This window comes from Coenobita brevimanus, chromosome 45 (genome assembly GCF_032717465.1).
Source record: "Coenobita brevimanus isolate Jiangsu-jjx chromosome 45, ASM3271746v2, whole genome shotgun sequence".
NCBI lineage: Eukaryota > Metazoa > Arthropoda > Malacostraca > Decapoda > Coenobitidae > Coenobita > Coenobita brevimanus.
In genome coordinates, this window is record NC_136998.1 from 36507574 (window position 1) to 36521151 (window position 13578).

The 13578-nt window shown below is 44.9% G+C and overlaps 1 protein-coding gene across 1 annotated transcript in view; it reads left to right on the forward strand.

Annotated features, from left to right (window-relative positions):
• Nucleotides 1-13169: 13169 nt before the first annotated feature.
• LOC145398336 (otoferlin-like) overlaps nt 13170-13578 on the forward strand; it is an 89019-nt gene continuing 88610 nt past the window's right edge. The window contains 1 exon segment of the mRNA XM_080271226.1: nt 13170-13372. Coding sequence (XP_080127352.1) covers nt 13170-13372 — 203 coding nt within the window.

Genomic DNA, 13578 nt, shown 5'->3' on the forward strand with positions numbered 1-13578 from the left:
GCAGGTAACATTAATACCAGTGTTTGTAATCTCTCTCTCTCTCTCTCTCTCTCTCTCTCTCTCTCTCTCTCTCTCTCTCTCTCTCTCTCTCTCTCTCTCTCTCTCTCTCTCCATGCCACACCCTTCCTACACAAGCTCTTACCTGACCTTCTCTCTTTTTTTTCTTTTTTCTGCTCGCCTTTCACCTGTTTCTTTCATCTTTTTCTCTTGTATCTTTTTTCTTCTCTCTCTTCTTTTTCTCAGATCTTTTTTCTTCTCTCTCTCTCTCTCTCTCTCTCTCTCTCTCTCTCTCTCCATTTATCTTTCTATATTATCTCACCTCCATTACTGTCCATTACCCTTTCTTTCCTTCCTTCTCGCTCTCTCTCTCTCTCTCTCTCTCTCTCCCCCCCTTTCCTCCTGGTCCTCACCCTCCCTCACACCACGCCACACCTTCACAGCACCTCACATTCCTCTCACTCTTTCTCCCCTAGCCTATCTTGCTCTCTCCATCTGTACCTACTCTCTCTCTCTCTCTCTCTCTCTCTCTCTCTCTACTCCCCTTTTCTTCACCTGAAACTTTCTTCCTCCTCTTCATCACCCTATCCTCTCCTTGTCCCTCTCTTTTTCTGTCCTGATATTTCTTCTTTCACTATATGCCTCGCTACCTTCTTCACCCAGTCCTTATCCCTATGCCTCACCCTGTCCTCCTCACCTTATCTTTTTTTCTTTACTCCCTTCTTCACTGTGCCTCTCGCATCCATCATCATCATCATCATCATCATCATCACCATCATCATCATCATCATCATCATCATCATCATCATATTTACTGGCCCACACTCTCCTTCACTCATCATACCAGCCCCCAGAATCATATATACTCCACCTCACTTCCTTCCTCTCCATATGCTTCCCTCTCCTCCCTCCTTCCCTCCCTCCCCCTTCCCCCGAGTCCTAACCCCATCCCTCACCCCAACTCTGTTATCCCTCTACTCTTCTCTAGTTATCCTTGCACGCAAACACAGCAAACTATATTTATCCCCTGAAAGTTAATCTTCAGAAGTGGTGTGTTTCTGCTTATTGCCGGGCTGTTGTTGCTCTTATTAAATGTCTGTCTGTCTGTCTGTCCGTTTATCTATCTGTCAGCATCTGTCTGTATATCTGTCTATCTTTCTATGTACTGTCTGTCTGACTATCTATCTATCTGTTTCTCTGTTTATCTATATCTATGTCTATATACCCATGTCCATCTATCTATCTTTCTATCTGTATATCGTTAGCGAGATACCCTAATCCCGAAAAGGGTGGCCATAGACAAATCACCGCCATGTCACCTTGTCCTCCTCGTCTTCAGTGTCATCCTTTTGTATTTCATTTATTCCTGTATTGTCATCCTTTTGTACTCCTCTCCCTGTATTATCTTCCCTTTGTACTTCTCTCCCTGTACTACCTCCCTTTGTACTCCTTTCCCTGTATTATCTCTCCTTTGTACTCTTGTCCCTGTATTCTTTTGTACTATTCTTCCTGTACTATCATCCCTATGTACACCTCTACCAGTACTATTTTCCTTTTGTACTCCTCTTTATATACTACCTTCTCTGTATGTACTATCTTCTTGTATTCCCCTGCCTGTACTATCTTCCTTTTGTACATCTGTCCCTGTACTATTTTCCTTTTGTATTCCTCTCCTATACTACCTTTCCTTTTGTACTCCTGTCCTAGCTTGTACTCTCCTCCCTTGTGTACATTCATTCGCCCCAGCTCCAGCACTTAGCCCGGCTCTCTCCCTGGCTCACACGCTCTCCTTTGTCCTCCTTCCTGGGTAACAACAGTAGCTCTGACACGTGTGAACTGGGAGAGAGAGAGAGAGAGAGAGAGAGAGAGACAGAGAGACAGAGACAGACAGACAGACTGACAGACAGACAGAGACAGACAGATAGACAGACAGACAGAGACAGACAGATAGACAGACAGACAGAGACAGACAGACAGACAGACAGACAGAGACACAGACAGACAGACAGACAGAGACACAGACAGACAGACAGACAGAGACACAGACAGACAGACAGACAGAGAGATAGACATACAGACGCATATAGGTATGTATGTAGGTAGGCAGGTAGCTAAGTGGATAGGTAAGGGGGTAGACATGTAGGTAGATAGCCATGTAAAGAGACGCAAAGATGGACAGACAGACAGACAGACAGACAAACAGACAGAGGGAGACAGAGAGTTCTAAAAGACTATCCTTCCTGCTGCCCATGTCATCACGTCCTGCTTTGCTGTTCTCTTTGTGTCAACCTGAGCCTCACACAACACACAGACGCGGCACAAGGACCGCTTTTTACGCCTAGTCTCTCTGTCATGGAAGCTTCTGTGTGTGTGTGTGTGTGTGTGTGTGTGTGTGTGTGTGTGTGTGTGTGTGTGTGTGTGTGTGTGTTTGTGTGTGTGTGTGTGTGTGAGTTTCGTGGTTATTACTTGTACGTTGGTGATACTGTGTCACTGACCATCTCACTCATTCACTTTTACGGTGATGAGAACAGCGGCGAAGCACCTCAAGCATCTGACCCCCTCCTTTACCTTTACCCTCCTTTGTCTTCTCTCTTTCCTTTCTCTCCCCCTCCATCTCTCTACCTCTCCCTTCCTTTCCCCTCCATCTTTATTCTCACCTCCACCTTTTTCCCCCCTTTCTACTCTCCCTCGTCCTCCTTTTCTCTCTCCCTCTCTCCTTTTTCCTACCTTTCTCTCCACCTCTTCCTCCCCTGCCTTCCACACACAAATTCGGCCCAGCGTCTCCCACTAATATATATGAACTAACAGAGGCACCATTTTACTGTCCCTGTCGTACATTTGTTTCGTTGCAGCCAGAGGGAGGGAGGCTGAGGAGGAAGGGATGGAGTTAGGGGAGTAAGGAGGGTGGTTGGGAGATGGGCAGCGAGGCAGGAAGGGAGGTAGGGAAGGTGGCAGTAAGCTAGATAGGGAAGATGACAGAGAATTAAGCAGTGTGTCAGGTAGTGAGGCAGGGAGGGTGTCACTGAGTCAAGGAAAGATGGCAGAAAGGCAGGGAAGGAGGCAGTGAGGCTGGAAAGAAAGCAGGGAGGGTGGTAGTGAGGCTGGAAGGTAGGCAGAGAGGGTGGAAGAGAGTCAGGGCGGCAGAGAGGCAGGGAGTGTGGCAGTGAGGCAGGGAGGGAGGTAGCGAGTTATAAGGCAAGGCGTGAAGCAGAGAGAGAGAGAGAGAGACGTACCAGGACAATGGAAGAAAAATAAGACAGCAAAAGTGGAAATAAGGAGCAAAGTATGTTGGCTGGGAGGGGTGGAGAGAAAAACAGCAGTCAGGATAAAAGAAGAGGGAGGAAAAGTAAGTCAGAAGGGAGAGGGAGGAGAGGGAGGCAAAGAGTAGAGAAAGGGCGAAATGTAAGGCAAAAAGATTAGAAAGGAAGAGTAAGTCAGAAAAAATTGATAAGGGAGAAAAAGTCAGACAAAAAAAAGGAGAGAAAAGAATAAGCTTAAAGTTGAGGAAGGAAAAGTAAGCTAAGTAAAGAAAAGAAAAAGAAAAAGTAGATTCGAGAAAGAGAAAAGAGGGAGAAAAAGTCAAGCGAAGAGGAAGGAAAGGAAGAAAGAGTAACACAAAAAAAAAATGAGAAAGGAAAATTAATTCAGATAAAGAGATGAGAAAGGAAATGTTAGTCAGGCAAAGAGGGAAGAGGGAGAAAAAGTCAGACAAAGCGGAGAGAAAGGAATATTCAGGCACAAAAGATAGCAGAAGAAAAGTGAGTCTGATAAAGGTGAACGGAAATGAAAATTAATTAAGGTAAAAGTGAAGGAGGGGATTAAAAACGTACCCTTTTACCCCACACCTTCTTTCCCCACACACCTGACCTCTCTCCACACCTGCCCTTTCCCCACACACCTGCTGCTTTATATTACTCTTACTCACCTTTCTTTTCACCTCTTCCAGTACACTCTTCACCTCGCCACACACACACAGACACACACACACACACACACACAGACAGACAGACAGACAGACAGACACACACACACACACACACACACACACACACACACACACACACACACACACACACACACACACACACACACACACACACACACACACACACACACACACACACACACACACACCTGCGAGCCTAAAGATGTGGAGTGGACGACGTGGCTTCCAAGGTAAATGACGCCATAAGGAAGAGAGGGTCGTGGAAGAGGGGCGGGTGGGATGCTGTTATCTGCTGGTGTTGTGGTGTTTTTGGCTGGTGTTGTGGTGTGATGGTGGTGTTCTGTGCTGGTGTCAGGGTTGTGTTGTGGTGTTATTTTGCTGGTATGACTGTGGTGTGAATGGTGGTGTTTTGTGCTGGTGTCATTGTTGTTTTGTGGTGTCTTGCTGGTATGTGGTGGTGTTATGGTATTGTTGTGTGATGGTGGTGATTTGATATTTTGACTGGTATTATTGTGTTTCTGCATGATCTGGTGGTGTGATGCTAGTATGGTGGTGTTGTGGTGTGATGTGTTGGTGTCAAGGGAATGTTTTGGCGCATTTTGGCTGATGATGTGGCGTTTTTGGGATGGTATGGTGGAATGATGATGGCATTGTGTGAGGTGCAATTTCTGACTGGTATTTTGGTGTTATGGTATGATGTGGCATGTGATAAAATGGTGTTGTGGTGTTGAGTGTGGTGTGATGGTGTTGTGGTATTCTGATGTTGAGAGGGTAGTAGGAGGTGGTAGATGAGTCCTTGGTATGTTCTGGTATTACGGCGCGGTTGTGGGACTTCTAACTGGTGTAGTGGTGCAACTGGGTGGTGTTACAGTGCCTTGAAGTCTTTGTAAATAGTGAGAATGTATGGTGGCGTGTGAGGGTGGTGATGTAACAGTGGATTGTGTTTGTATTGCTATGGTAACCTAGGTAATGTTATGGAGTCATTTGGGGTAATGAATGTATGGGCCTCTTATCTTTTATCTCTGGTCCTAGTTAATTATCTCTGTCTCCTTCTTTCTGTCCTTCTTTCTTTCCTTTATTCTTTCTTTTCTCCTGTTATTTCCCTCGTACCTTTCCACCTTTGTTCTTTCTCATTCTTTCTATCATTCCTTTCTTCTTTTGTCTTCTCTCTTGCCTCTCTGTCTCCCTGCTTCATCTTTTATTTTTCTTTCTTTCGTTCTTTCTCTCTCTTTATTCCTTTCTTCCTTCTTTCTCTCATTCGTTGTTTTTCTTTCTTCCACTCTGACGTCCTACGAAGTGCTTTTTCCTTAAGTAATACATGAGCATTTTCCTCCTCTATTTCTTCCCTCTGTTATCGTCCATCATGTTGTCTTTGCTCATTTCCTCCTCCATCAATTTTCTCTTTCTTCCAACACCTACCTTTCTCCTCCATCACCTCGCTATCTCCTTCCATTATATCCCTCCCTCCCTCCTTCTTTGCCTCCTTCATCACTTCCCTCCCTCCTCCATCACTTGTCTCGTCTCCATCACTTCCCTCCGTCACCTATCTCCTCTCCCTCACTTCCCTTCCTCCTCCATCACTTCCTTCCGTCACCTATCTCCTCTCCCTCACTTTCCTTCCTCCTCCATCACCTCCCTCCCTCTTGCATCACCTGACTCTGTCCACAGTCTTTCTTCCCCTCCCTCCTCCATCACTTCCCTTCCTTCCACACACCTACCTCCTCTCCATCACTTTCCTCTCTCCTCCATCCCCCTCTTCACTACACTACCTCTTCATTATACATTAACCTACTATTTTTTTTCATGAGCAACTGCCCTCCAAAATATTCTTAGGTTTTTCTTCCATCTGTCTACTATGCTAAATAAGACTGCCAGGTATTAGCCAGAAATTAACAAGACGTCCTTGGCCTGAGGGAGTTGAGTCTCTAGATCAATGCCCCGTCAGTTCTAGCCTCACTTAACGTAACTTATTCTAATCTTACCTAACCTAAACTAACCTAACTAAACCTCTCTTTATATCACTGTATTCCATTGTCTTCCTTTATAGCGTCCCTCTTAACACGTATACATCATTCTCAGTCTGCACCGTTCACACACACACACACACACACACACACACACACACACACACACACACACACACACACACACACCATCTCTCCACCACCTCTCCATCAATCACAGTGGGTCAACACAATCATAATAAACCCAATTACGGAATAGCAGCTCCTTCCTCCACCTCTCCTCCTTCGTGCTTCTTCCCTCCCCACCTCTCCTCCTTCATGTTCCTTCCTCTCTATTTCTCCTTCCCTCTCCTTTCATTTCCTCTCTTCACCTCTCTTCTTCTTCCTCAACCTTTCACCACCATCCTCTCTTTACCTCTCTTTTCTCCACCTCTCCTCTCACCACCTCTCGTCTCTCCAACTTCACCTCCCATATCACATTTCCCTTCCTCCCCTTCTCCTTATCCCTCCCCTCTTCTTTTCCTCACTCCACCTTTCCTTCACTCCCCTCCTTTCGTCACCTTTTTATCCTCTCTGATCCTTTCTTCACCTCCCTTTCCCCTCCCCTCCAACTTTTCCTTCTCCTTTCCCCTTGCATTCACCTCTCCACGTCTTCCTCTCCCTTTCCTCTCCTCATCTCCTTCATTCTGCCTTATTCTTCCCCTCCTTCCACCTCTTCCTTTACCAAACAAATTCTTCCATCTTTAATTTTCTTTTTTCTCTCTTTCTTTGTTCCCATTTTTTCCCCTGTTCCTTTTCTCCGTGTCCCTCTACGTGCTCCATCCATCCTTTCTCACTTCCTTCCTCCCTTTCTTCTTTCCCTCCTTATTTCCACCATTCTTCCTTCCCTCCTCCATTCATTTATTATTTCCTTCTTCCTTCCTTCTATCTTCGCTTTCTTCCTCCTTCCTTCACTCAGTCCCTCCCTTCTTTCTTTCTCCCTCTTGTCCTCCCCCCTTTCGTTCTGTCCAATCCTACTTCCTCGCTCCTTTTCACTTCATAAATATTTTAATTCTCTCTCTTTTTAACTTCATAAATATTTTAATTCTCTCTCCTGTGGCCCTTCCTTTTCTCCAAGTCATACATCATTTATTTATGTCCCTTCTCATCGTTTATTCATTCATTCATTCATTCATTCATTTCTTACTTCTTTCCTTCACAACTTCTTTCCCTCCTCCATACCGTCCTTCCTGTTCCTTATTATATTCTACTCTTTTTTTCCTTCATCTTCCTTCCATCATTCCTTTCTTCTTTCCTTCCTTTCTTCTTTCCTTCCTTCCTTCCTTCCCTCCTTCCTTCCTTCCTTTCTTCCTTCCATCTTTCCTTTCTTCCTTCCTTTCTTCCTTTCTTCCTTTTTTTCAATTTCTTTCCTTTGTCTCTGCGTCATTCAGAGGTCCCCCTCCCCTCCCACGCTCTTTCTTTTCTTCTTTTCTTTCCTTTTCTCCCATTATCATCCTTTCTTCATCCTTTCCTGCCTCCTTGCCTTTTTTTTCTTTCCTCCTTCCCTACTGGCAGTCCTTCCTTTCAGCTGTTCCCTTCCTCCTTCCTTCCTTCTCTATTGACTTTCTTCATTCCTTTCTCCCTCTCTCCCGTCCTCCTCTACCTCAGCCTTTCTTTCCCTCCTATTTTCTCTCCTTCCCTCCTTCCTTCCCTACCTCTCCACATCCCTTCCTCCCATCCTTCCTCCATTCTTCCTTCCATCCACATCTCCCTATCTTCCTCCCTCCTCCCTCTATCCATTTTTCCTTCCTACTTTCTCTCGTTCCCTCCTTTCTTCTTTCCTACCTAACTCTTTCTCTTACTTTCCATTCTTTATTTCCTCCCTTTTTCTCTTATTCTTTTCACTTTCCTTCCCTTCCTCACTCTTTTTTCCTTCCTCTTCCACCCCTTCTTCTCCTCCTTCTTTCTGTCTCTCCCTCCTCTCTCCATCCCTACCTTACCTATCTTTCCTCCTTCGTTTCCTCCTTCTCTTCCTCCTCTTCTTCTCCCTGGCCACCGCCCTCATCACAGTCTAAGTCAGTTTCCTCTCTGATAATGTTCGCCTGAGTTGTGTTCGTCCAGGTGTTCATGTGTGTGTGTGTGTGTGTGTGTGTGTGTGTGTGTGTGTGTGTGTGTGTGTGTGTGTGTGTGTGTGTGTGTACAAGGGTGGATTTAACTAGGTGTAATTTAATTCCCTCTCTCATTCACACCTCTCTCCAGGCTCACTCTAACTCACTCTCACCCATTCTCTCACACTTTGGTCTCACTCCTTTTCCGCCTTTCATCTCGCTCACAAACTCACTTCCGCTTTTCCTGCACTCTTATTTTCTCACTATCACCTTACTTACTCATTCACTCACACTCTTACACCGGGCTTTCTCACCTATTCACTCTGGCTCCTCTCTTTCGCTCTTATTTTCTCAACTTCCTCATTCACTCTCACTCATGGTTACCTCATTCATTCACTTACATCATACAGGGATTTTTAGCTAATAGACATTCATATATGACACACACATGACACACCCACACATTCAAGATGCACACATATGTCAAACCCACACATGTATATAGCACACATATGACTCACGACACTATCACGCGTATCACACACACACACACACACACACACACACACACACACACACACACACACACACACACACACACACACACACACAGGAGGTGGAACACTGAATTATACATGCACACAAACCTTTACCTTCCTCTCGTTACCTTGGCGTCGCTCCTCTCCTCTCCTCTTCTCTCCAATCCTCTTCTCTCCTTTCTTCTTCCTTTCCCCTCTCCCTTCCTTCCTTGAGCCTTTACTATCCCTCTTTACTCCCCCCTCTCCTCTCCTCCCCTCTCCTTTCACTCCTCCCTTCCTCGTTCCTCCACTCCCATTCTCTCCACCCGTCATTTCCCTTCTCATCTACTTCACACCTTGTCTATCTATATCCTTCCTCTCCTCTCCTCTCTCCTCTACTTCCTTTTCCTCCACTCCTTCTCTTACCTCCACTTCCCTTCTTTGTCTGCCATTCTCCACTTCTTCCCTCTCCCTTCCTCTTTCCCGTACCTCCTTTCCCCTCTTCCCTCATGGTTTCTTCACATCCCTTCCCCTCTTTCCCATCTTTTCTGCACGTCTCCCACTCTCCCCTCTTTCCTTATTGACTTCCTCCTCTTTCCTTCCTTCGTTCCTTCTTTTCCTCTTCTTTCCCTACCCTTTCCCATCCCTCCATCCTGTTTCGTAAGGTCTGTATGGTCACTGTATCTATGTAACTCCTTCCCATCACCCCACATGTCTTGCTGCATCTCTCAGACCTGTATTTTTTCACCTTCATTTTCTCTCCCCTTCCTCTCCCTCCCCCTCCTCCCTCTCCCTCTCTCTCTCTCTCATGCCAATATATCTTTTTCTCTCTTATCTCCGTCTTCTTTCCTCCTTCCCCTCCCAACCGCATCTTTTCCCTCCTCTCTTTCCTCCAGCTTTGACATTTTTCTTTTCTTCCTTCCCTCTTTCCCTACCTTGTTGAGGCCTAGTTTTTCTCTCTTCTTTTTCGTTCTCTCTCTCTCTCTCTCTCTCTCTCTCTCTCTCTCTCTCTCTCTCTCTCTCTCTCTCTCTCTCTCCGTTCTGTTTCTTTACTTCTTCATTCTTTCTTTATCATACTAAAACACACACACACACACACACACACACACACACACACACACACACACACACACACACACACACACACACACACACACACACACACGGACGGGCGCAATGTTATTTATGAGACAAAAATTCCATGTACCATTTCCTTCCTATCTTATCTCTCATCTCTCTCTCTCTCTCTCTCTCTCTCTCTCTCTCTCTCTCTCTCCCCTCCTCCTTCTCCTCTCCTCCTCCTCCTTCAGTAACTATCTGTCTCTTCTATCTCTCTCTCTAAATCTCATTGTCCTCTTCCCTCCGTCATTGCTCTTCCATTTATTGCTTTTCTTCCCTCGACAGATAGATAGATAGATAGAAAGACTGACACACACACACACACACACACACACACACACACACACACACACACACACACACACACACACACACACACACACACACACACACACACACACACACACACACACACACACACACAGATAGATAGAGAGAGAGAGAGAGAGAGACATAGGCACATTCTCTTCATCTGCCTCCTCATCTGATTTTCTGTTCCCCATTTTTCTACCTCTTCTCGTTCTATAATTCCCTTTCTACCCATCTTTTTATCCTTTCCTTACCTCTCACCCTTTCCTCAACCTCTTCTCTATCTGTCTTTCCTCCCCTCCGTTCTCCTTTGCCTTTCCTACCCTTTTGCCTCCCCATCTCCCCTCTTTTCTCCCTCTTCTCTCCTTACCCCTCAGTGCGCGTGCCAACTTTCTCACCACCCCGAGCCATTTTTTTCTCCCTATCCTCTCTTCTGCTTTCCTCTCCTACCCTCTCCTCTTCTTCTTCCTTTTTTCCCTCTCCTCTCTCTTCACCCTTTCCCCTTATTTCTCCCTCTCCCCTCTTATTTCCTTCTCTCTCATTTCCCTTCGTACCTTTTCCTTTCTCCCTCCTTTACCCTTTTCTCTTTCTCTCTCCCCTCTTTTCTCCCTTTCCCCTCATTTCTCCCCCTCCCCTCTTGTCTCTCTCTCCTCAATTTTCCCATTTCCTCTTCTCAATTTTCCCATCTTCCCCTTTCCTCCTATTTTCCCCTCTCAGCCCTCCTTTCTCCTCTCACCCTCCCCTCTTCGTTCTTTTCTTCCCCCTCTCTTTCCTCCCCTCCCTCTCCCCTCGTTTCCCCCCCCCTCTCCCCTTTTTTCTCCCTCATCTCTCTCCCCTCTCGCCCCTCAGCAGCATGCCAATTTTCCCACCACACCAACCCTGTTTTTTTTCTTTTTTGTTTTTTTGCTCACTACACCGTCTTGAATTTTTCTCCCGTGGTTTTGAAGATGGAAGTTTGTGTGTTTGTTTAGGGGTTAGTTTTTCGGTGTTTTTCTGTATGAGTTTGTATTTTTGTGTATGTAGTGAGTGTGTGTGTGTGTGTGTGTGTGTGTGTGTGTGTGTGTGTTTTCTTTCTCCTAGTCCTTCCTGTCCACTCTCCTCCCTATCACTCCTGTCCTCGTCTTTTCCACTTGTCTTCCTTTTCTCCTCTCCTCTTCCTCTTCCTCTTCTCCATTTCTTCTCTCCTCCTTCTCCCTACCATTTTTTATCTCTCCCTCCCCTCTCCCTCTCCTTTCCCCCCACCCCTCCTCTCCCTCCTTTCCTCCTCTGATCCTCTTTCTCCTCAGCTTTCCTCCATTTTTTCCCTCCTTCTCCTCCTTCCCTCCTCCCTCCAAAACACAACAACTCCACAACTGCATTTGAGGCCAAGGATAATGAGAGTAAGTGGAAGAGTGTGGCTTTTTCCTCTTATTTTTCCTCTCTCTCTCTCTCTCTCTCTCTCTCTCTCTCTCTCTCTCTCTCTCTCTCTCTCTTTCTTCCTTTCCTGCTGTTTCCTCTCCTTCCTTGTACTTTACCCTCCATTTTTCCTTTCCTTTCCTTTCCTCTTCCTTTCCTACCTTTACACATTTTCCGTTTTTCCCTTCTTGTCTTGTCTTTTCCTTTAATTTTTCGCACAAAGGTAAATAAGCAGAATCGAGGAAGTAAACTCAGTCTTCTAAACCGACTTAGCGTTGAATTCTTAAAACACCTTAGATTTTCTTCAGGATTAGCGTCAATGGATGGTTTGTGAAAGGAAAGAGGAGGGAGGTGGGGAGGAAAAGGAGTAGGGGAAGAGAGAATGAGAGATGAGGGAGGTAGAGAAGGGAGAGGTGTGGAATGGAACGGGATGCTGAAAGGGTAAAGTAAGAGAGAGAGAGAGAGAGAGAGAGAGAGAGTGAGGGGGACAGGCTTAACATAGTAATCATATCGTCTTTAACATTATACCCAGCACCAGATAAACGAACAGATAGATACTTTAACTATGAGAACTAATTACAGTGTTTTCCAGCACCCATATATCTATCTATGTCCGTCTATCTACCTATCTGTATATCTATCTATCTATCTGTCTGTCTACCTATCTACCTGACACATGAATTGTTAGAACAAGCTAATTATCCATTTATGCTGAGTACGCAGTTAGGTCTAATACACTCTAAGAACTTTTCTGCCTCAGCAAAATCATTCCCTGTGCTAATGATGCTGAATTATTTAACGACGCCTTTGACAGTTCCATTTGCCTAAGGGGCTATCTAAAAAATAAAGAGAGAGAGAGAAAGAGAGAGAGAGAGAGAGAGAGAAAGGGAGAGAGAGAGAGAGAGAGAAAGGGAGAGAGAGAGAGAGAGAGAGAGAGAAGGAAAAAGAATAACAGGCATAAGGAGTGATGGATTTGGCTCATAACATCAGTAAGTCTCATGCGTCTCTCTTAAACTGAATCGAATCGTCAGTTGTTAATGCATTTAATCGCTTTTTTTTTTCCTTTGGTCTTCTTTTCTGCGTATTTTATATACAAGGTTACTGTGTTTTACCATGATTTTTTCTGTCTGGAGTGTATAAACGCAGCTGCAGAGAAGTTAAATTGTACACCCTCTCTAGTTTTTATTTATTTATTTATTTATTTATTGTGTTAGATATTAGGCAAACTTAATCATTTCTTCAGAAGTGTCAGTTGATAATATCTCATTTATTTCCTTCAAAACTGTATCCCTTTATTTCCTTCTAAACATTTTTTTTTCTACATTTTCCACCATATTTTCTCTTCGTTTAACTTTCAGCTCAGTGTTTTAGTTGATTTTGAATGTTTCTTATTTCCTTCTTGACTGGCTACTTTTACCCACTCTTCCCTCTGAACTCTATCTAATGTATAGCCCTTTCTTTACTGCTTTATCAACTATTTATTATCAGATTTTTCCACCTCTCTTAGTTCATTTTTCTCCTTTCTAATTCTCATCCTTAAGTCCTTATGTTTTTTCTATTCTTTCCCCAGCCGTGTATTTGTGGGCATTAGGAGTGTCAAGTCATTTAGTATAGAATCCCTAGTCAATATTATTTCTTTATCAGCTATAGATAGATAGATAGATAGATATAATTACAATTTCTCTTTTCTTCAAATTCTGTCTTCCTTATTTCCTTCCATCACTTCTCTCTCCTTCTGTCCCCAGCCGTGCATTCGTCTCCAGTTCTACAGTATCTTCCTTATTTCCTTTCATCATTTCTCTCCCCTTCTATTCCCAGCCGTGCATTCGTGGGCATGAAGGCGGTACGGTCACTAGTGCGGCTGGGGAGGCAAAGGTCCCGAGGAGGAGGGAGTGGAGACGAGGAGGAGCAGCGGTGCCTCAAGGACGACGACCACACCGACGCTCGAGAAGTCAGCAGGCCGCCCTCAGCGTGTTCCTCAGTGGTGTCCGATAATGACTCCACGTGCTCCCCCACCCCCACACCTAAGGGCAGGAAGTGAGTTTATTATCAGTCGTAGTAGTTGTAGTAGTAGTAGTAGTAGAATTAGTATTGAGAACTACACTGATACTCGAGATGCTATTAGGACTCCATCAGCTTCTTCCTCAGTAGAGTCCATATGCTCCCCCACCCCAACACCTAAGGACAGGATGTGAGTTTATCAGTAGTAGTAGTAGTAGCAGTAGTAATAGCAGTAGTAGTAG